We start from the raw sequence: 22,105 nt of genomic DNA, 5'->3' as shown, positions 1-22,105 counted from the left end.
GCAGCAGAATGCATCACAGCAACAGGCCTTCAGATGGCTCAAATCGAAGGAAATGCGATCCGTACAGGCTAATTTAAAAGTGGGAGGGTAAGAAGGCCCGAGTGTGAACAGGTTGCTTAGCAACCTGCTTAAACAGTCTCTGTAACTTTCAGCTCCCGGTGCCTTTCCTTTTTTAAGCTGGGAAGTTGACAAAAAGGCTAAAAATAAGGCAATAGAGTGCTATCAAGGAAAATGTATAGATATAGCCAGCAGACGTTTAGGGAACCTTTATTTTTCATACACTGTTCGAATTTTGTTTTAATGCCATGGTGATACACAATCAAATGTAGTCAGTCTTTTTTTTTTAATCCCAAAGCATCTGTTCATTAAATACAGTATAACAAAGTTTTGGATGATGGAATTATTTTTATCTAAGGATAACTAATGATAACAGCTCTTAAATCTGTTATTTTGTTTTATTTTTGCACAAAAATTTTTATAATTTACAATTTACATTTACAAATTACATTTACAAATAGAATATGTTGTTAAAATGTATTGGTGTTGAAATAATTAGTGCACACATATACCTAAAACCAGTTTATTGCATTTGGTAATTGTACTAAAAAATATCTCATTGTCAACTAAAATAATTTATTTAATTTGAAATCAAATGAAAAATTGATTTAAATTATTTTATTAAAACAAATTAATGGCAATTTTTTATAAGAAGTTGCCTCAGACAAAATGAGTTTGACATGCCTGCTCTAGATAGTTGAATGCACCAAAATAAATTCTAGACCAGGCCTATACATGTAGCCTATCAAGCACCCTTGGACAGAGGGAAAAAAAAAGTAATAAAATCACCACCACTGCCCTGAAAGTCATGTTGCCTAGTGCCTCCATGGCTTACCATGACCATGAACTCCAACACTGTAGATGCTCCTCTAGTCACCAAATCATTGATTAGCCCACCAGCATTCCATTGCAGACCACAAAGATTTTTAATTTATCAGTGTGGGCCTTTCCCTTCTACAAGTTGCACAGACCTCTTCTAGATTTTCCTCTTGCCTTTTCGAGTTAACTCCTTGGTCTGTCATTGAGCAAGAATTGACTTAGGGAAGCATATTATCATTTGATGTATATTTAACATGTTCTACCTTTATTTACCGATTATATAATATTTGTATACAATCCACATGGCAAGGTTTGGGGCAACTTACAATATTAAGATTAAAACATAAAAGCAGGGCTTTTTTTCTCATAGAACGCTCAGAATGGTGTTCCAGCACCCTTTTTTGCATACACACACAAAAAGCTTTTGCACAAGCTATGCTACTCCCTCTATTGGCTTTCAAAAGCCTATTGGCTTTCGAAAGCCAATAGGAATTGCTGCTGAGCTTGCCAAAAGACCTGGCCGGCAAAGGCGAGTTGGCAGGAACTTTACATCCCTCCCTGCTGCCCAACTACACCATCTCAACTAGGTAAGTAAGAGAGGACAAGTAGTGGGAGGTGGGTTCTGCAGAGTCCATGTGCACTCCTTCCTTGTGCTCACCCGTGTCAGCCAGGCTGGTGGCCTACCTGGTGCTGGACCTGTGCCACCGTCGCCTCACCCTGCGTGCCTAAGTGGCTGCCCTGCATCACCTGGCCCGCACTGCCTCCGCACCGCCCAGCCCTGCCATATAGAGTGGGCCCCACTGCTCCTACAGCACCAGCTGCCCCGGCTCCGGCCCCAGGGGGCAGCCCGCCACGAACACCCCTCGCACCCGTGACCACAGCAGCACCGCCCCCCCGCCTCCTGCACCCGCCAAGATGAGAGTTCCGGCACCTTTTTTTTTAGAAAAAAGCACTGTGTGTGTGTGTGTGTGTGTGTGTGTGTGTGTGTGTGTAAAAATACTTTATGTTAGGGATGTTCAAACAAAATTATATTGATTGAGAAAGTGATTAATAGCAACACATAGTAGTTCAAATTTTAATTTTCAAGTTTAGACTGCATATCCCAAATGTATACATTAAGAGAAGGGCAATGAATATAGAGTTGTTTTGCTTTCTGCATCAGTCTGTTCCACTATCAATCAGTTTGCACTGTCAAGAAATTCTTCATCTTAAAATATAAAGTTATTTAGGTCCTGCATTCTGGGGCTAAAAAGAATAAATTTATTTCATTATCTATGTGACAGTCTCTCAAATAATTGAAGATATCTGGAACACCAAATTAATACCTCTTCCATATGTTTGCAGAATGAAGTAATTCAGCTCTAGCTTGTTCACGAGATTGCCATAGCAATTAGATTCTTTTAATATTTCCTAAGTTAAAAAATAACTACTTAGCAAACAAGAACCTCAGGTTTTTGCCTATCTCTCTACTATAGTGCTGCTTTAATTTATGCTATGCAGAGAGTTTATTTTAAATGGTACAATCTACAATTCAGTAAACATAGTTTGCATAATGTAAATCAGAATGGGATTCTTTTAGCAGCTAAGGGTTGCCCTTGATTTTTTTTCTTGGGTGAGAAACCCACTCAGGCTGTGGGTTGTGATGAAACAGGGGAGGGGAAAATTCCTTTACTCCAGAACTTTAAAAAAAATACAGCAAACCTAAAATTTCCACTTCCAGTATTAAAGTGCAATAGTACAAGTACAATTTTGACATAATAAAATGTTGCATCAAATAATTACCCCTGTATTTCAGGAAAAAAGTAGGAGGGGTATGTAGGAGCTGCACGAAAGCCTTGGGAGAGCTGCATGCAAACTATAGTTGCAAGGAAAGAGAAATAGTTCACAGGTGTCTGTGATTAGAGGGCATTTATATCTGTCTTCCAAAGTTCTGTAACTCAAATACAATAACTTGTGTAAGTATCCGATGTAATAATTGTTCACCAGAAATATTCATTTACATATCAATACATTGGCATATCCCAACTAATTTTCATTTCCCTCTGTTAAATGATTTAAGGTAAACTCTTGGTTGTGAGTGTGTGTTTGTGTGTGTATTTGTGTGTGTGTGTGTGTGTGTGTGTATGAATAAACCTATGTGATAGAATGTAAATACAAAGATGATAAATAAAATACATGGATAATGCAGTATACCAACCAGTTTCTTATTCTGTTCCCCAGTATGCAAATCTATAATTGATTTCTGTATACTACTAATCTTTTTTAAAAAATTAAAAGAATTTTAAAAATCAGCAACAGTAACTTTTTTCTGCAATAATGTCTGGAAAACCTTCATTTGTAATATACTATTATACACCTGTATAAAGCAAGCAAGGATTTTGCTTAAAATTCAGAGACAGCTGTTTAGAGTGGAATGATCATACAAATTGTGCAAGGTTGTTTCATACAGCAGGATTTTCCCCACTTAGACCCCCTAATGAACAAATATGGCAAAAAACCCTATTATTTATTTATTTATTTATTTATTTATTTATTTAATTTAATTTAATTTAATTTGTATACCGCCCTTCTCCCGAAGGACTGAGGGCGGTGAACAGGGCAATAAATACCAAAAATACCAAAATACAAAAATTAAAAACAGATTAAACCATAGTGCCCAAATACAATAAATAAATTACTTAAAAACAATAATTAAAACCCCAAACCCATCGGACCAGGCCGGCTTGTTCAAACAAATAGGTTTTTAGATCACGTCGGAAGGAGCGAAGGTCGGGAGCCATCCGGAGCTCAACTGGTAAACGGTTCCAAAGTTCAGGCGCACCCACAGAGAACGCCCTCCCCCTGGGGGCCATCAGTCGGCATTCTCTGACCGGTGGCACCCTGAGGAGGCCCTCTCTGTGGGAGCACACTGGGCGGAGGGAAGTTGATGCCGGCCGCAGGTGCTCCCTAAGGTACTCCGGACCCATGCCATGTAGGGCTTTATAGGTCATTACCAGCACCTTGAATCTCACCCGGAAGACAACTGGAAGCCAATGCAGCTCACGGAGCAGAGGTGTAACATGGGAGTATCGGGAGACCCCCAACACAACTCGCGCGGCTGCATTCTGCACCAGTTGGAGCCTCCGAGTGGTCCTCAAGGGCAGCCCCATGTAGAGAGCGTTGCAGTAGTCTAACCGAGAGGTCACAAGCGCATGAGTGACTGTACGCAAGGCATCCCGGTCTAGATAGGGCCGCAACTGGCGCACCAGGCGAACCTGGGCGAAGGCCCCCCTAGTCACAGTTACTATATTATCTTCTAAAGAAAGCTGTGAATGTAGGAGGACTCCCAAGTTGCGAGCCCTATCTACGGGGGGTAATAACTCACCCCCCATAGTAAGAAATGGAATGATCTGAGTTTCCCGAGATGCCGGCACGCACAGCCACTATTATGATTATTGTATTCCAAAAAATTTAAACCTTTGGCATTTTGTTGCAGTGCTTTTCTCTAAAAAGAAATGACTTGGATTGCTCCTTATTTCTAGTCATCTTAGAATCTGTTGGTGATGGATATTTGTTTCTTTCTGGACATTCCTGCTCTACCTATTAGAGTAGTATATGAAATTAGGCTGGAATCTTCTAGCCACTAACTGAGCCATGATACCTACATCTAGACACAGTATGAACATATCCTAGCACTCTCTTTATTTTATTGTCTTCATGAGCTTGCCTTCAGCTTGTCTGTAATTTGTGAGTGGGGTTGTTAGGCTAAGCTGTCCTTGGCTATTACAGTTTGAAAATAGTGTTTTCTCTATGAAGCAGGCTAGGTGCATGACCAGTAAGTGCAGTCGGTTAACATGTAGGAAATATGGACAATCTGGTGCCTATTGATCACTTAGTGCTGGTATGGAGTAACCTATTACTTGGATCTGAGGCACTTTTCTATACCACCATTCGTTTTTACTTTTTTTTTAATCCAGATTTTTGCAACTTGCTAGACAGCTGTTCTATGGTTGGGAAAGTCTGGTACTGAAATTCTTTAGTTTACCTTACCCTTTTCAATTTTGACTGATTTTGCTCTTTTGCTTTGTTGCATGTGTACTGTAAAGCAGTAAAAGTTACCTGTCAAAATTAATTCTGTCTCCAAGCATCATAGATACCAATTCCTACATTATTGTCCTGAACGGCTTTTTGCTTGCAGGTTACATCTGGGAAGTTGGACTGAAGCTGAGGATTTTGCCCAGTGGTGGGATTCAGGCGATTCGCACCACTTAGACAGAACCGGTTAATGTTTTGTTGCCCAGGCCCAGAATGGACTTCCGGAACTGGCATCCACACAGAGAACTGGCTGTTCACATATTTGAATCCCACCATTGATTTTGCCCCTTGCTTTGCTTAACATGTAATTTCCATATCTAAAATCAGCAACAAATGAGAACATAGCCCATAATTGCTGTAGGGAGGTTGACAGCATATGATAGATGAGTGATGGTTTTTAGCTCAACCACTCTGAGAGGAAATGTACGGTACTGATCATAATATATGTAATGTTACCAGGAAGTTCCTAATCTTCTTACAACATGTCTTTCCCATTCCTTCCTCTTTTTCACTTTTCTTTGCAACTGGGTAAAACATTCTCCTCTAATTATTCTCTTTACATTTTCAGGAAGGATAAATAAGTTAAATCAAATACTTGATTTATATGCATCTAATAAAATATTTTAAGGGACACGGTGGCTCAATGGGTTAGGACGCTGAGCTTGTCGATCAGAAGGTCGGCAGTTTGGCGGGTCGAATCCCAAGTGCCGCGTAACAGAGTGAGCGCCTGTTACTTGTCCCAGCTTCTGTCAACCTAGCAGTTCGAAAGCACGTAAAAATGCAAGTAGAAAAATAGGGACCACCACGGTGGGAAGGTAACAGCGTTCCGTGCGCCTTTGGCGTCTAGTCATGCCGGCCATATGACCACGGAGACGTCCTTGGACAAGCGCTGGCTCTTCAGCTTTGAAATGGAGATGAGCACCGGCCCCTAGAGTTGGAAACGACTAGCACGCATGTGCGGGGAACCTTTACCTTTAAATAAAATATTTAAAAAACAAGGCAATGAATAAAACTAGGAAAAAATAAGTTACATTATATGGTTTGTTAAATCAATAAAGTTATAAAACAAAGATAACAATATACAAACGAGCAGCGTATATCTTTTGGTGCAAACTTTTAATTAGATCATTTCAAAATTTTCAATAAAAAATTAATGGAAATCTTTCCTCAAGTTGTGTTTGATAGTTTTTAAATGGTTTAATATACTTCAAAGCAATGAATAAACAGAAGAACCTGGTTGCCATTTGTCGTATTTGTTACTCAGCTGAGCTGATAAAAGGTTCCTGATTGGCAAAGTTCCTCTATAGGCAGACCTCACATACTCCCTGCTGGAACAATTACTCACAAAACAGTTCCATTCTTTACATTAACTACATCCAAGCTAGGAGCAGACTAATTAAAGAGCATCTTTGTATTTTACCTTCATCAGTGTTGCAGAGTTACATTAAGTGGCAGGAGGTGTTTAATGGATGTGGAAAACATTCTTAAGTACAAGTGGCATTTTTATATGCTTGAGGATTCATGGAAGAAGGAAAACATTCATTGGTTCTATTATGGACATTTTTATTAGTAAACAAGCTAATTATTTTTGTATTTCAAATTAAGGATGGAGCTACCGCACTTTTCCTGGCTGCTCAGGGAGGCTATCTGAATTTAATTCGGTTATTACTATCTTCAGGAGCAAAGGTCAACCAGCCAAGGCAGGTAATATTCAGCATTGTTAAGATATAGATTTCATTTTATTACTGACTATCTATTACATGCTAAAATTAATCAGCCACATCTTAATACTCAGTAACCTCTAATAATTTTTCTGATTTTAATATGGAAGTATTACATAGACCTTGGGTTTCCATGATAATAGACTTTCTGCACATTGCTAAATTTCTTCTGATATTTGGCAACATGTAATGGTATGTGAAAGTGATCTTGGAGATGGGAAGGACAGCCACAGAGATTGGACAAGCAGTGTGTAAAAGGTACCTCAGTTCATACAGTAGCAGGGCATGGGAAATGTTTCAGAAGAGACGATCCCTTGGTTTTGGAGAATTAAAGGAAATGCGAGGGGTCCTTGATGCTCCCTGAGCCTGGTTGTTTTCTTGCAGGTATTTCATTACCAAACTATGTAACATCATCAAACTATGTAACATGTTGGAAGGGATGGGATTTACTAGTGACTTGCCCTGTCAGTGTTGCTGGAAGTGGTGTTGGTAGTCCCTTGATTAGCCTGTTTGTTTACTGCTAGTTTGTTTGACTGGGATATTGCTTACCTCTTGATTGTTGCTCTAGTCTAGTGTTAATCTTGGTATTAATCTCTGCTCATCTGAGTGTTGATTGCTAGCGATGAGGTGTTTTGGTCTTATTGTTTCCTTTTTGGCTTTTTGATTGTCTTTTGATTGTGCTTGTTGATGGCTGATTTGTCCTAAGTGCTGGGCTTCAAGGAATTCTTTAGCTTTTTTTTGGATTTGGCGTGGTCTAGGATACTCACAGTTTCCCAGTTGAACTATTGTTGAGTCGTTCAATATGTTATGAAATTAAAGAGTTTTCATCATGTCTTCAGCCTGCTAGTTGGTGTTCATGGATGTGCTCTGCTAGTCTTCTGCCTGTTTGTCCTATATAGTGGCTGTTACTGTACACTGTATGTTGTTGTATGAGTTACTGTATTACTGTATGTATTTCCTTTTGAGGCTATTGGGTCTTTTGGTTTACTTAGAACAGACATGTCAAACACAAGGCCCGGGGGCCAGATTCGGCCCGCGAAGTGGTTTCATGCGGCCCGCGAAGCCATCCTGGAAACAGTGAGGGAACGGCCCCCACTGCCTCTGCCCTGGCCCAGAGACCCTCCTTCTGCCAGAGACCCTCAGATCTGTCCCACTCCTGCCCAGGCCCCCATAGGCACCCTTGATGCGAACGATCTAGAACTGGTCACGCCCACCCAGCAGGCTATATGCACTCTAGCCACACCCACCCAGTAGGCCACACCCACCCAGGCCACACCCACCCAGCCCCTTGAGGACAATCGCAATGCTGATGCGGCCCTCAATGAAATTGAGTTTGACACCCCTGACTTAGAATGTTTTGGAGGACTTTCGTTGGTTTGTGTGCTATGGTGATGCCATGTGGTTGTAATAGATTGTTTATGGTTTCTAAGATGTTTTTGATGTACGGCAGTGTTAATTCTTTTCACAGATTGTGTTGATTGTGCTATATTGGCATGACTGGTCAGCCTAAATTTGCATCGGTATCCATTTGGATGAAAGATGTTTTATAGATAATCTATTTCCTTCTGATGTTCAGGGTTGCTGTAGTGTATTTGTGCTCATTTAAATAGTGTTTCTCTCATGGGAAGTTAAGATTGTTAGTTTGGTTTTATGTGATATTAGTATTGCTTGTAGTCATTTCATATGAGCTAGAGTGCGATAGACTTAATAGTTTATTGTTGTTAACATATGGTTGTTTATGATTGTTTTTTGCTTTTATACCTTGTATTTAGCTCTGGGAAGTCGGGGAGGGGGGAGGGGGGAAGGGGGGGAGGGTTAGGGAGGGTTAGGAAGGGTTGGGGGGAGGGAGGGGGGGAGGGATTGTTAAAGATAAAATGTATTGTAAAACTTTTCAATAAAAAAAAAGATTGTTAGTTTGGTTGTTGAGCACTTGGTTGGTATGGATATGATAGATTTGTGCTTTAATTTGCCATCACTGCCTCTGAGGATTTCCAGGAAGGGTAGCATATTGTTTTCTATGTTTCTTCTGAATTTTATTTCTTTGAAGATGTATGTTATTGATGGTTTTCTCTAGATGGTCCTTTGAGTATGACAAGATAGCAACTACATACCGGATCCATACTTTGGATTCCAGGCATTATGGTCTCCATGAGTCCTGAAAGCTGTAGTCCCAATTCCTTTGATTTGTTGTATATTTGTCCATCAAGTTGAAAATATGTGGTCAAAGGTTGATGAGGTCCATGATTCTGGGTATTTGGTTAGATCAGGTGTGCTATATAATATTGCTGTCATGTATTCGTCAATTCTGTGTATGCAAAGAGTGCTATCATATCAAATGAGAAAATGATTTCAACTATATTTCAACTATTTTCAGGTCTTTGATTCTTTGGAAGCATTTGTTTCCCACTGTGAGGTGTCCAAGCTTTCTTCAGCGATGTTGTAGGTTGAGGTACCTGGTAATGATACAGTTGGACAGTTTAAAGAAAAGGAGAGGAGAAATACTTTAATGTAAGCGTGCAATAAAAATAGAGCTAGTTCTCCTGGTTGTGCTTCTTGTCTAGACTACTTTGCATAGCTGCTCAGGTATTCTGCTTTGAATTGTCAACCTTTTATTAACTAGAATCCATTTGTTGCAAACAGTGAAAGAGATATGTGTCACTGAAAGGTTAGAGAATGCATACCAATTCAAAGAATCATTCATTCCATGAAAACAGAATGATATATTTACATACATTTAAGTATACTATAGCACAGTGCCATCTACTGAATAAAATACATAATCACGCTATATTATGTAATTGCTTATACAGCTTTTATTGCATTACTGATAAATATAGCATGTAAGATAGCATAAGCAAAGCAGTAGGTAACATCAGAATATACCTCAGTATAAATAATGTATTCATGTGACTAATCCCACTTTCTAGTCTTAAATGCTTCCGTTCCACATATATGAATCTACTACATGTACCCGTGTTTCCCTGAAAATAAAACTGGGTCTTATTTTTTTTTTTCTCCAAAAGAGGCACCAGGTCTTATTTTCAAAGGGGGGGATGTCTTTTCCACTCACCTCTGGCACCGAGAGCCCCGTCCAGCCAGCCACTTCTTGTGCGGCCAAAGGAGCAGCTTCATTCTGCAGCTCAGAATGGAGCTCAGGCCTGCATTTCACAGTCAGGCCTCTCCGGAAGGCCTCTGCAGCCAATGACCAAGCAGTGGATTCAATTGATAGTTCAGTTCTCGGCTGCAGAGGCCTTCCAGAAAGGCCTGACTGAGAAATGCAGGCCTGTGGACACCGAAAAAGTGGGCCAGTGAGGAGAGGCCTGGCTGCAAGATAAGTGGGTGCAGGGCACGTGGGGCAGCTCCACACCCACACTCCCACCCTAGTTTGATTTTTAGGCATGTGCCTCTCCCCAAAACTTGGTCTTATTTTTTGGGTAGGGCTTATATTAGGCCCACCCCAAAAAATCAAGGTAGGGCTTATTTTCGGGGTAGGTCTTACTTTCAGGGAAACATGGTAGTCCTCATTTAACAATGCTAATTGGGACTGGAAACTTTTGTTAAACAATGTGGTCATAAGCCATAAAACCATTTAACCATGCCATTTAGCGATGGCAGTTCCAGAAGCCCTGGTTGCTATCATTAAACAAGGACTCTGTAGGTTGTGTAAATGAGGACTTCATATGACCATGACTTCCAACTTCCAGCCAACAGGATTTCACTTGTGGGTGGCCAGCAGGAAAGATTACAAATCTTGATCACGAGGCTACACTGCATGGCCATATGTACATGTATCATTCATTCAGCCCATTGTAAGTTCAAGCAGTCACTGAACATGGGGTCATTAAACAAGGAACATTTTCTTTGTTTACGTCTCTGTGCACCCAGATATCCTATATAGAAAACTGATTTTCTTTCCTTAATATCTTGATAAGTAAACCTCAAAATAATATATACCAATTATTGGAAGTAATTAGAAATTGGTTTCTTAATTATAGGCCTACTTTTATCTGCCAACATGTGACACATAACTAACCTGAAGGTTTCCCATTTCTTTTAATATGTGGAAATACTTGTTGACATTAGATGCCATATAAAACAGAATTAACTCCTGTAATGATTATATTTTTATTCATTTCACATACTCTTAGTTAACCCTTATTACCTTTGAAACAAATCAGCTTTAAATCATGGATATGAAATTTTCTTTATCAACCTGTTCTGTAGTGTATTTCTTCTGATACACTGATAACTTTACAAGCTTGGATTCAGCACTGCTTGATTCTGATTGAGATGGTGACAAAACTAGTCTTTGCCCAGCTTTGGATGTTTTTTCAGTTTTATTGGGGAAGTGCTGCTGTCCCTCATATGCCATGCTTTGATCACCTCATGTTTAGTCAGATATTGTAAGCCATATGATGTTATTCTTGAAGAGCATCTAAGTGCAGCAGCTAATGCAAAATGGGTCAGCCAGACTGCTGTTTGCAAGCTGTTCTACACTTCAGTTTATTCTAAGATATCTCAAAGTAGACTATGCCAGTTTATGCTGGCATAGTTTGCTATTGGCTCAAGGATTGGGAGATAGTACTTTAATGTGGCTATCTACAAGAGTCCATAGTCAAGAGTACTGTTATTAATTCCATTGCCGCTTCTCTTAACATGACTAAGTCTGGATCTATCCTGAGTAGTTTTTAAAGAAAAAATAGTGATTCAGAGTGATGCCATTATTTCATATAGGCAACAAATATTTTGTCTATACTATGCAAAGGTTTTTTTTTCCAGGTTGAAGACACCCTAATTTATATGCACATTTGCATTTCCACTTGTCCTGAGTACTATTTCTGTCCAAGGAAAGGATTTCATTTGGATATCCAGGTTCATTTTGTCCTTGAACTCCAGCCAGAATCTCATTGTAAGCTGTCAGAAATTTTTAGCACTGCTTGAATTGACTTGATTAATCCTGATCCATTTTTAAATTTTCCTTCAGGATGGGACAGCTCCGTTATGGATAGCCTCTCAGATGGGACACAGTGATGTAGTGCGAGTGATGCTGCTCCGAGGAGCAGATCGAGAGGCTGCAAGGCTTGTAAGCAAGCACTTTAGTTTTCTAGATTTTACGTTGGAAGAAAGAATGATTCTATAGTAAGGTTTGTTTATGGTAGTTTGGGTGTCTATTCTGGCTAGAATACTTTCTCAAGTATTTCTTGTTGCCTGGCACATTAGAAACTGTACTTACATTGCTTAATAGTCCAATTGTTGCTTCATGACCAGAATTAACCAAAATGAAAGGAATTTATTCTGAAAGGAATTTCTCTCCCATAGCATTCATTTACATTTTAAGTATGCATGTAAATATATTTATTTATCTTACAAATGCATACCTTACAAATAACCCATAGGGTTCAGTTATTGAGTTTTTCATAACCCATGTTTCAAAAATCATATTTTAACTCTTTCCTCATACTGTATTTAACATTACTATAAAGGTAAAATAAAGAAGGAAAGGAACCATAGATTTTATTATAATTATTTATGGCTTCTACTTATTAGGGAGAAGGTGAAATATAATGAAAGTTAAGGAAAATTTTAAAAATTATGAAAGGGAGGTTAGGATAACTGCAGTGTTGTACATTATAAGAGGTATATACCATTGTCTAGCAATTTTTATTAAAATTAGCCAAAGGTTGCAATTATGTGCTTGTTTTAAGGTTAATCTGAATGCTTCATTAAGTTATAAAAAATCAGCAAATCCCTACAGTATACTTGTTAACATCATACAGCAAATATCAGATTTATATCACTTCTTTTTGGAAGTCATCCTTGAATCATGTTATATAAACTGTTTATATTTTATATAAATTAATTTTTTTATGAATTATGAAGCAAGTAATATCTCAGTCACATCTAAAGAATGAGAGAAATCTTCCTGCATAAATTCTGAAGAGAGAAGTGAAAAATGAAAATGAACTTGTGTGCAATAATATCCACTTCCTTCTTTCCCCTGTTTCTGTTGAAGGATGGCACAACTGCTTTACTTAAAGCTGCAACCAAAGGATATAATGATGTTATAGAGGAATTGCTTAAATTCTCCCCTGCACTTGGCATCCTGAAGGCAAGTTTTGAGGGATAAAAACTTTGGAATGTTCAGAACTATAATTTATGACATATTGTAAAATAGAACTATAATTTCTTACTGTGTGCATGTGTGTATAAAATTTGTACAAAGAGATTTTTTTAAAACAGTACAGTACAAAACAATACAAATATTAAGCTGAAAATAATAAAAGAAAAAAGGAATAGAAAAATAGAAAATAAAAATAATGTTACAAAAAGTGGCTTCTGATCTTAACAGTAATTGTAATTCTCTTTCTTAGATTACATCTTCCTTCCATAATCTATACTTTTTCCTCACCAAATTCAAAAATCACAAGGTTTTTTTTAGCAAAAAGTCCATAGGGAGTTTTTCAGTCACTAATAAATGTAGTAGTTTTATCTTTTTCTAAGCAAACAAGTTAATTTTGCCATCTTTGCTTGTTTTTTTATCTTCACCGACTGTTCCTCCATTTTGGATATTTCAGAGAATTTCTATTTTCGTACATATACGATAATAGCCTCACAGCAGTAATGATATATATTAATCTTCAATGACTTCAGTTAATCCCAACAAAAAAAAAGTTCTGGTGTCAGTTGAATATTAATTTTCAGAATTCCTTGTATTATTGTGTGTATTAGAACCCAGAACATTTTACTTTTTTACAAGTTCATCAGGCATCAAAAAAATGATCCTTCGTGTTAGCCACATTCCAATATAAATTTGAAATATCTTTATATATTCTAGATACTTTTTATTCAAATCCTGTATCAATGATACATCATCAATTTTTATAAAATTCTCTTTTAAGTTATAACAGTGTAAATTTCAGTCCTTTTAATCAGGCATTTTCCCGCTGCTATGTTAATATATTATGGCCAAAGTTCTTACACATTTTATTATATACTCTTTCACTTGTTCTTCCCTTTCAAATTTCAACAAAAGTTTATACATTTTAGCAATTACATACTCACCAATTGTACGTAATTCAACTGCAAACTCGATATTTTGCTGTTCAGTTCCAAATGTTATTTACCTTAAATCTTTCTCTTAACTGTGCATACAAAACCCACTGAAAACTATATCCATTTGTTCTTTAGATTTTATCTTATATTCTCCATTCTCTTGTTTACTTGCTGTTTGTTTCCTATAAAATGCTTCTTGTGCTGTCCCATAATGGCAAATTAAAAATTATTTTATGTAATTCATTTTTACTTCTATTTTCTTATCTTCCAAAAAGATAACTGCCATTGTAAATGCTTAATTTGTTGTGAAATAAATTTATTCTATGGAAGAGAGTTTAAACTTATTTTATTTTTAATCTGATCTAAACTTGTCTTTTGTCTAGTGTTTTGTTTGCTGTTATGCTATATAAAATGTCTTCTCATAACAACTACTTGAATCCCAAATCATATTTATTAAAATTGTCAAACAAACCTTTCAACTTCTTTTTCAAATCTTTACATTACAGCTTCTTTGCAATCTGAACCTCCATCCGAAGGAACTGATTTTCTTTTAAACTCTAAAATCACTGGGTTGATCAGAAAAAGTCTTTGGCAGTTATCTCCTCTTTTTGAATACTAGTGGCCAAATTCTTAGATATACCAAATACATACATTTTTGGAAAAAGATCTGTCTTTCAGAAGTACATTATTTTCCATCACCATTTTTATATCTATGGATAATTTAGAGCTTATAGATGCATGAAGATATAAAAATGGTAATGCAAAATAATGTGTGTGTGTGTCTGTGTATATATATACAGTATATTATAAAAATGGTAATGCCAAATAATGTTTGTGTGTCTATGTGTGTGTGTGTGTGTGTGTTAAGTGTTTGTTAAGTATTTAGAATACCTTGCTAGGCCCCAAACATGGGACAAATCTTATTTCCTGTTTCAGCCTAACCTTTAATTAATTACGTTTCCCTTTAATTCTTTGTTAGCAATCCAAAAATTTTTACATACATACATACATATATATATAATCACATTATTTTGCATTACCATTTTTATATCTTCATGCATCTATAAGCTCTAAATTATCCATATATATATATATATATATATATATATATATATATATATATATATATATATATATATATATATATATATATTCATTCATTCTAATTCCACTTAATTTTTTTCTTAAAAAAAATCTCTTGCTTTGTGAACTGAACTTAGTCTGAATCTCTGTTTTAATGTGAAGATTACTCCTTCCATTTCTCCCATGAAAATTCTATATTTTTCTGTTTAAGCTTGTCGATCAAGAAAAAATTTCTTTTTGCTTGTGCAGTATTCTAACTGGGATTTTTTTAAGTACAATCACATCTGCATTATTAATATTCAATCTGGTAGTTCTTGATGTCTAATCTTCTTCCTAAAAAAGTGTACAAGAATAGTCCTTGTACATTTCTTAATTTTGCAAACCAAGTATTCATTCCATATACTTCTCCCAGTCTCTGCTTCCATATCATCTTTACCCCATCCAATATGTTTGTTGAAGATTGATCAACCTTTTTCTGTAGTGTCTTCTCCAGCATCTTCTGGAATTGCTTTGTCTCGAGCAGAATTATTTTTCTTTCAATTCTATTAACACCAATTTGTCTAAATCCTTTTCTGTCTGTGTTTATTTATATTTTAATTTCTAAAATTTCCACTTTGTCATTGATTTGTTTTACTCCTGCGCTGTCCTATTGATTGTTCTATTTTTTTTCAAAAAAATATTCTTTCATCTCCTTTCATCTTTCTTTTATTCTCACTTAAAAGCAACCAGATCACTTTTGATAGAATTGAGATTCAGAAAATTGCTTCCTCATCTACTCAAACATTTTTTGTAATATTTCTGGAGCAATCACATTTTCTGTCCAATTATCCTCTCCTCCTTCACCAAAACTTTGCCAATTTTTGGTGGTTGCCATTCTTTGATTTACCTTTACGTTTGTATTATAAATGATGAATAAAGTAAAAGGTAGGCTTCTCACCCCTACCTTTCACCTTTTCTGTACCCTTAAGGCTTTAGTCCAATCTGTCTTTCCATAGTTTTAATATGAGTCCATCTCATATTACACTTACCTCGTTTGGTAAAACGTATCAGATATCTGTGGTGCAGGTGGGAAATCTCTTGATCTTTCCTTTATATGGAAAGACCTCACAGGCCAGAAACCACTGATGGCCACTGTGAGAGCGACATCATTCCTCCTTCAGAGATGTCTAGTCTACCATAGAACCTCACTTGAAAGCCTCAAAATGTTACTTTAATTTCAATGGTGCAAATGCAGATTATTCATGTTCACCCTATCCTATATTACTATTATAGTGTAGTCTTGTGCTAGAACTTTAATGTATTTTATGTCTTCAAATGTCATAAAATCAATTCATGACATAGCTGACAAAGCTTGGTTGTTAAAGTTTTGTTGTGCTTTGTTCCTGTTTTGCAGGAGCTGCTTTTATTCTGATTAAAAAATGAGCCGTTACTCAGCAGGTGTAATACATGGATGCATTTATACTTTTTCTGTACTTTCTAGAATGGGACATCTGCCCTTCATGAAGCAGTTCTTGGTGGCAATATTAGAGCCGTAGCATTACTCTTAGAAGCAGGAGCAGATCCATTACTTAAAAACAAGGTATCATACTTTATTTTACACTTGCTACACATTTTCAGCTGTAAAACAATTGGGCACAGTATTTTAAATTTTTAATAAAAACATTCTGAAAATTCGTAGATGGTTAAAAAGATATTGAGACTCTGGAAAGAGTGCAGCAAAGGTGAGTAGAGAACTGGAGGCTAAAACATGAAGAACAGTTGCAGGAATTGGGTATGTCTAGTTTAATGAAAAGAAGAATTAGGGGTGGCATGATAGAAGTGTCCCAATATCTAAGGGGCTGCCACAAAGAAGAGGGAGTCAACCTTTTCTTCAGAGTCCCTGAAGGCACCACAAGAAGCAATGGATGGAAACTAATCAAGGAGAACCAACCTAGAACTAAGGAGAAATTTCCTGACAGCTAGAACAATCAGTGGAATGGCCTATCTTCAGAAGTTGTGGGTGCTCCATCATTGGAGGTTTCTAAGAAGAAATTGGACAACCATTTGTCTGAAATAGTATAGGGTCTTCTGCTTGAGTAGGGAGAGCGACTAGATAGAAGACCTCCAAAGTCTCTTCTAACTCTTATTTTGTTCTGTTCTGTTCAGCTGCAAAAAAAAACCCAGAGCTATCCATTAGAGGGCAGCAGAACTTTTGGGAATAATTATTTGCATTCATTACAGTATGGTGTTTATTTCTATCAGGACAATTTTTAGAGACTCATAATGTCTTAAAAACCACTAAATGTAGGACAGGTTTTCAGTTACTGTTTCAACATTTAGTACTACTTTGGGGGGCAAAAGGCATAGTTTATAGATAAAATTATAAAAAATAGACATATTAAATGGGGAGCGATCTAAAGTAATAAACCTTTATTGTCAAAGTACAACATGTGTACATTGAGATTAGCTGAGCCTCCCCCCCCCTGCTCTCTCCCCCCAACACACAGTGACAACAAACCCTCCATCCCACCACACTATGTGAACCAACTACACCACACACCGGCCTCCCAAGTCAATTCTGCATAAGATTATGTCCCATTTAAAAGCCTAACAGCCCACGGATAAAAGCTATTTTTCAGCCTGTTGGTACGGCTGGCTATATTCCTATATCTCCTACCGGATGGTAGGAGAGTAAAGAGATACCGTCCAGGGTGTGAGTCATCCCTGAGAATCTTCCTCACTCTTCCAAGGCAACGATTAATCCAAAATTAATCACACCCTTCACATCAACAACTTTTCCTACCTGTAATATCTTCATTTTAACTGGGGAAGGCTTATAGCAGCTAGCCCCATCCATGCTAAAACCAATTTTTCCATCAACTCACAACTTCAGCCTCCCTGGATTAGCCCAGGGAGACCTGTGTGCTATTTTGCTGAAATTTATTCCAGATTATAATTGCCTTCACATAGAAGTTTCATGTAAATTTTAAAAAGCATAATAAACTTTTGAAGCACTTCAAAGATCAATTGCCATTGAAGACAAAGGATTGTTTTAAGATATGTTCTGGATTATTTCTTCCAAAGAAAATTGAAGTCATTTTGACTTCATACACATTACTACAATTCCAGCTAGGTAATTATGGTCATTTTTACGAAAGGCCAATGACAGATCCAGGAAATTAAAACGTAATCTGTCCATTCCTATGTATGTCATCTAACCTCAATCCCCTTTAATCACCTCATTTGCTAAATTTACTGCATGCTGGCAAAAAGAAGACAAACTCTGTAAGTGACTTACCTTGATGAGTGACTGCTGAAGAGTAAAGGAAGCAAGCAAAGAAAATCTTTCTACAACTTTTTTTGCATTGAAGAAGCTGAAGAAAAAGCTCAGCTCAAAAGAAAAACTGGCTAAAGCACAGATGTGCAGCAAACGGCTGTGGTAAAAGCTGGGTCCTAAAAGGAGCCATACCAGTAGCAAAAAGCTTTCCAAAGGTTTGGAGGGCAGAAGAGAGTTTGGTTTCAACATCTTATTTGAGGGGGGGGGGGAGAAAAAGGTCAACAAGTCTGTTCCTCCCAACTTTATTAAAGAAATGAGGGAGGTTAAACAAAGAAAAGGTTTGGAGAAGCTTGTCCTGAAGCTGCCACCTCTGCATGCAGGTGGCTGGCTTTCCCAAAGCCTAGCAAGATCAAGGAGAGGTTTTCAGTCTCATGACAGCCAGCTGATCAGGGCAGAGGTCCAGACCACAAGCGACTTCATCAGTCAAACACACAGGCTTGTTTGGAAGTCTCTCCAGCATTGGAACATGAGTCACAATTTAGCTTTTTTCTGTTACTGGGCTATTTTTGACTTTGCAACACTTTTTTCAGCTTGTTTGCTTCCCTTACAGAAATAGCTGGGTGACAAGTCTCCAAGGACCCTATTTTCAATGACTTGTGTGTTCATTTAATGGTGGCATCAGAAGAGAAGGGGTAGGAGTAATTAAGTGAGGCTGTTCCACTTAATGATTGTCACTACATGCAACCATAATGGGCAAGGTCCATTACAGTCATAGGTCAAGAATTACCTGTGATCTATAATTGAATGAAAATAATCCTGTTGATTTGTGTCTTAAACTTGGATATCAAAGTTAAGCACTGACCATCCTTTTTCTGGTTTTTCACTTATTTGTTTCAGAAAAATGAATTGCCTTCAGATCTAACCAAAAATGAGCGCATTCTACATCTCCTGCAACCTAGAGCAAAACACAGAAAGAGTTAATATCACTTGACAACTTGAGAGATGATGAATCCTGTCCATATTAGATCTCAAAGATTGGTTTCTGGTAGAAGCGAAAAAAGGTTGCGATTCAAGTATTTCCTGTCTCCTACTCTGTGAATGAAGAGTAGGTAAATGGTAGATTTAAGTTGCTATGTTCACCAGGTTTTAGTTGCTGGCTTTGGAGTAGGGAAGACTGGTTCCACATTATAGCTTTCCTGAAAAGCAGCTCTCATTCAACTAGAAAAAGACTCTCTTTGCTTTAGTGTACTGTATACCTTGCAGTAAATTTCCTAATTTGTGTCCAATATTGTAATAAATATTAATGCAAGTATGGAAAACATATACCTCTCCTATTGTTGCTGAACTACACCTCGCAACAACCAGATGGAAATTATGAGGGTTGTGGGAGTTACACTTATCTTGCAGGTCACATATTACCCTAATTGTTCTATTTTTAAAAAAAATATGTTGCATAAGCTGTTTTCTGTTGGATATTTTAGATGTTGAGGTACACAAGTGCCTCTCATAGGTTAGTGTCGTATGACGCATCTGGCTTCTTTGCAGTGATTAGACTACTATCATTTTACTTACACACACACACACACACACACACACACACACACACACACACAGAGAGAGAGAGAGAGAGAGAGAGAGAGAGAGAGAGAGAGAGAGAGAGAGAGAGACTCAGATACAAACACACATAATATTGAATTTCCTTTTGTATCATTTATTACTGTTAACCTCAGAGACTTCTATGCAGATTTCCTTTTATGTATGTAATTTTGGTTTTTGTGTATTTTTTCCATTACGCATGTATAAAATCATGACTCATAATATTTTTCTTTTATGAATTATTGTAAATTCATGTTTTGTACATCTAGGAAAAGCAAAATTTACTGGTTGCATTTTGTCACACATTTTATGCATTACAACAGATTTAATGGATGCCAAATAGCTTTTGAAAATCTGCTGAATGTGCATTGGTAGCAGGCCAATAAAGACATGAAATAAGGATTAAACAGAGTTGCTTTCATTTAGACAGTTCTGTGTAATGACCATTTCTCATATCAGGACATGTTTGCCTGAATATTTTTATGGAGACTATTATGGACACACCATTAACATGCTTCTTTTCTATTTCAAGAATCCTGGACAAATATGTCACAATATCTCCCCTATTTAAGTTAATTTGGAATATGATGCTTTTATTTTGTGAATAATTTACTTTTCTCATTTTCCTTCTCTGGACATTTAAACTAACACAAACCTAATAACTTTATTTTCTATGTATTTTCTATTTAGTTATACTATATTACAGGGATTTATCATCTTTATTTCAGTTATTTTGTTATGCCTACCATCTTTGTATTTTGTTTTAGCACTAAGCATTCTAGTTTCTTTGGTTAAGAAATTTCTAGTACAATAATATTAGCAATATTTAAACATCTCTACATGGAACCTAGCCGTTTGAAAGCACGTAAAAAATGCAAGTAGAAAAATAGGGACCACTATGGTGGGAAGGTAACAGCGTTCCATGCGCCTTTGGCGTCTAGTCATGCCGGCCACATGACCACGGAGACGTTCTCGGACAAGCGCTGGCTCTTCGGCTTTGAAACGGAGATGAGCACCGGACCCTAGAGTTGGAAACAACTAGCACACACGTGCGGGGGAACCTTTACCTTTATCTTTACATGGTGTAGACTTTTGTAGTGTTCTTTTTTGTATAGTTTCTCCTGATTAATCTCTATATACATACATTGGCAAGTTCTGCCCTATTTCCACTTCACACCAATATTTTAAACAATATTTTAACCCTTAAAAAAAGGATTTTAACATTTTTTACTTTGTGTTGGTATCTTTTTCACGTATTTCCCCAGAAATAAGTTCTCAAGCTGTTCTGTTTCTGATAGTATTGAATATTGTTGAGATACATTTCATTGTATTCACATAGTTCATCTTTAGATTGTAAGCCGCCCTGAGTCTTCGTAGAAGGGTGGGATATAAATGGGATTAAAAAAATATATGAAAAATTCCAAATATTCTCCAAAACCTGCAATGAAATCTTTTTTTCTTAACATTGTGTTCATATTTGGATATCTTCCACATTAAAAACAAAACATTTCTGACACACAATCATGAAACTCCAACTAGCAATCTTTTTTTTTCCTAACCAGAATATATTTCTAACAGTCGCCTTCCCAACTTTTTCAGTGAAATGGACAGACCTGTACACTATGCATCAGGAATTACTAGCAAAACAATTTTGCAACTACCATTTCTTTGCAAGGTGAGGCTTTTCCACCTTTGCCTTTCTTGTCAACCTTTGTCACAGTCTTTTTAAATTATTATTACAAGTATAACTTTGAATTTCTGATTACTGCAGTTGTAATAATTCAAGTGAAAAAACAAATAAGGAATTTAATTTTCACAATGAAGAAATGATTACATTGAAATAATTTTGAGTTATTTTTAATTCAATTTATTTCAGTGGGTCTACCTATAGGTCCGGAATACCTCGGGGACCACCTGCTGCCGGCGTCGACTCCCCTCCACCCTGTGCGTTCCCACAGAGAGGGCCTCCTCAGGGTGCCTCCGGTCAGAGAATGCCGGCTGGTGGTCCCCAGGGGGAGGGCCTTCTCTGTGGGCGCCCCGGCTCTGTGGAATCAACTGCCGGTTGAGCTCCGGATGGCACCGGATCTCCGCTCCTTCCGGCGCGGGTTAAAGACCCATTTATTCGAACAAGCTGGCCTGGCCTGATGGGGAGTTAACTTAGGGTATATTTGTATATTTGTATATTTTTACTGTTTTATTTTGGGCAATAATTTAATTCTTTTTTAACTTTTGTACTTTTGTATTTGTATTTTTATTATATGCCCTGTTCACCGCCCTGAGTCCTTTGGGAGAAGGGCGGTATAAAAATTTAATAAACTAAAACTAAACTAAACTATTAGTACATATCCTATCAGATATAAGCCATTTGAATATTTTTTTTAATGGTCTGCTCCTAAAATAAAGCTAACTATATTAGTAACATAGTACTAATAGTACTAGTATATAA

At 37.2% G+C, this 22,105-nt stretch overlaps 1 protein-coding gene across 3 annotated transcripts in view; it reads left to right on the top strand.

The window, feature by feature from the left end:
• The window catches only part of ANKRD29 (ankyrin repeat domain 29), a 40,444-nt gene extending 20,212 nt beyond the window's left edge, over positions 1-20,232 (top strand). For 2 of the 3 annotated variants that reach the window (XM_081323004.1, XM_081323003.1), the window contains 5 exons: positions 6,556-6,654; positions 11,656-11,754; positions 12,685-12,780; positions 16,288-16,386; positions 18,961-20,231. In XM_081323004.1, coding sequence (XP_081179130.1) covers positions 6,556-6,654; positions 11,656-11,754; positions 12,685-12,780; positions 16,288-16,386; positions 18,961-19,044 — 477 coding nt within the window. In that variant the 3' untranslated portion in view covers positions 19,045-20,231. Of the gene's footprint in view, positions 1-6,555; positions 6,655-11,655; positions 11,755-12,684; positions 12,781-16,287; positions 16,387-18,960 lie in introns of all 3 variants that reach the window. The other variant, XM_081323002.1, reaches the window with a different exon arrangement.
• Positions 20,233-22,105: the final 1,873 nt, after the last annotated feature.

The sequence above is a fragment of the Vipera berus genome (assembly GCF_964194415.1).
Source record: "Vipera berus genome assembly, chromosome: 3".
Classification (NCBI taxonomy): domain Eukaryota; kingdom Metazoa; phylum Chordata; class Lepidosauria; order Squamata; family Viperidae; genus Vipera; species Vipera berus.
Note: the sequence above shows the minus strand (reverse complement) of the source record. Positions and strands in the feature narration are given on the sequence as shown.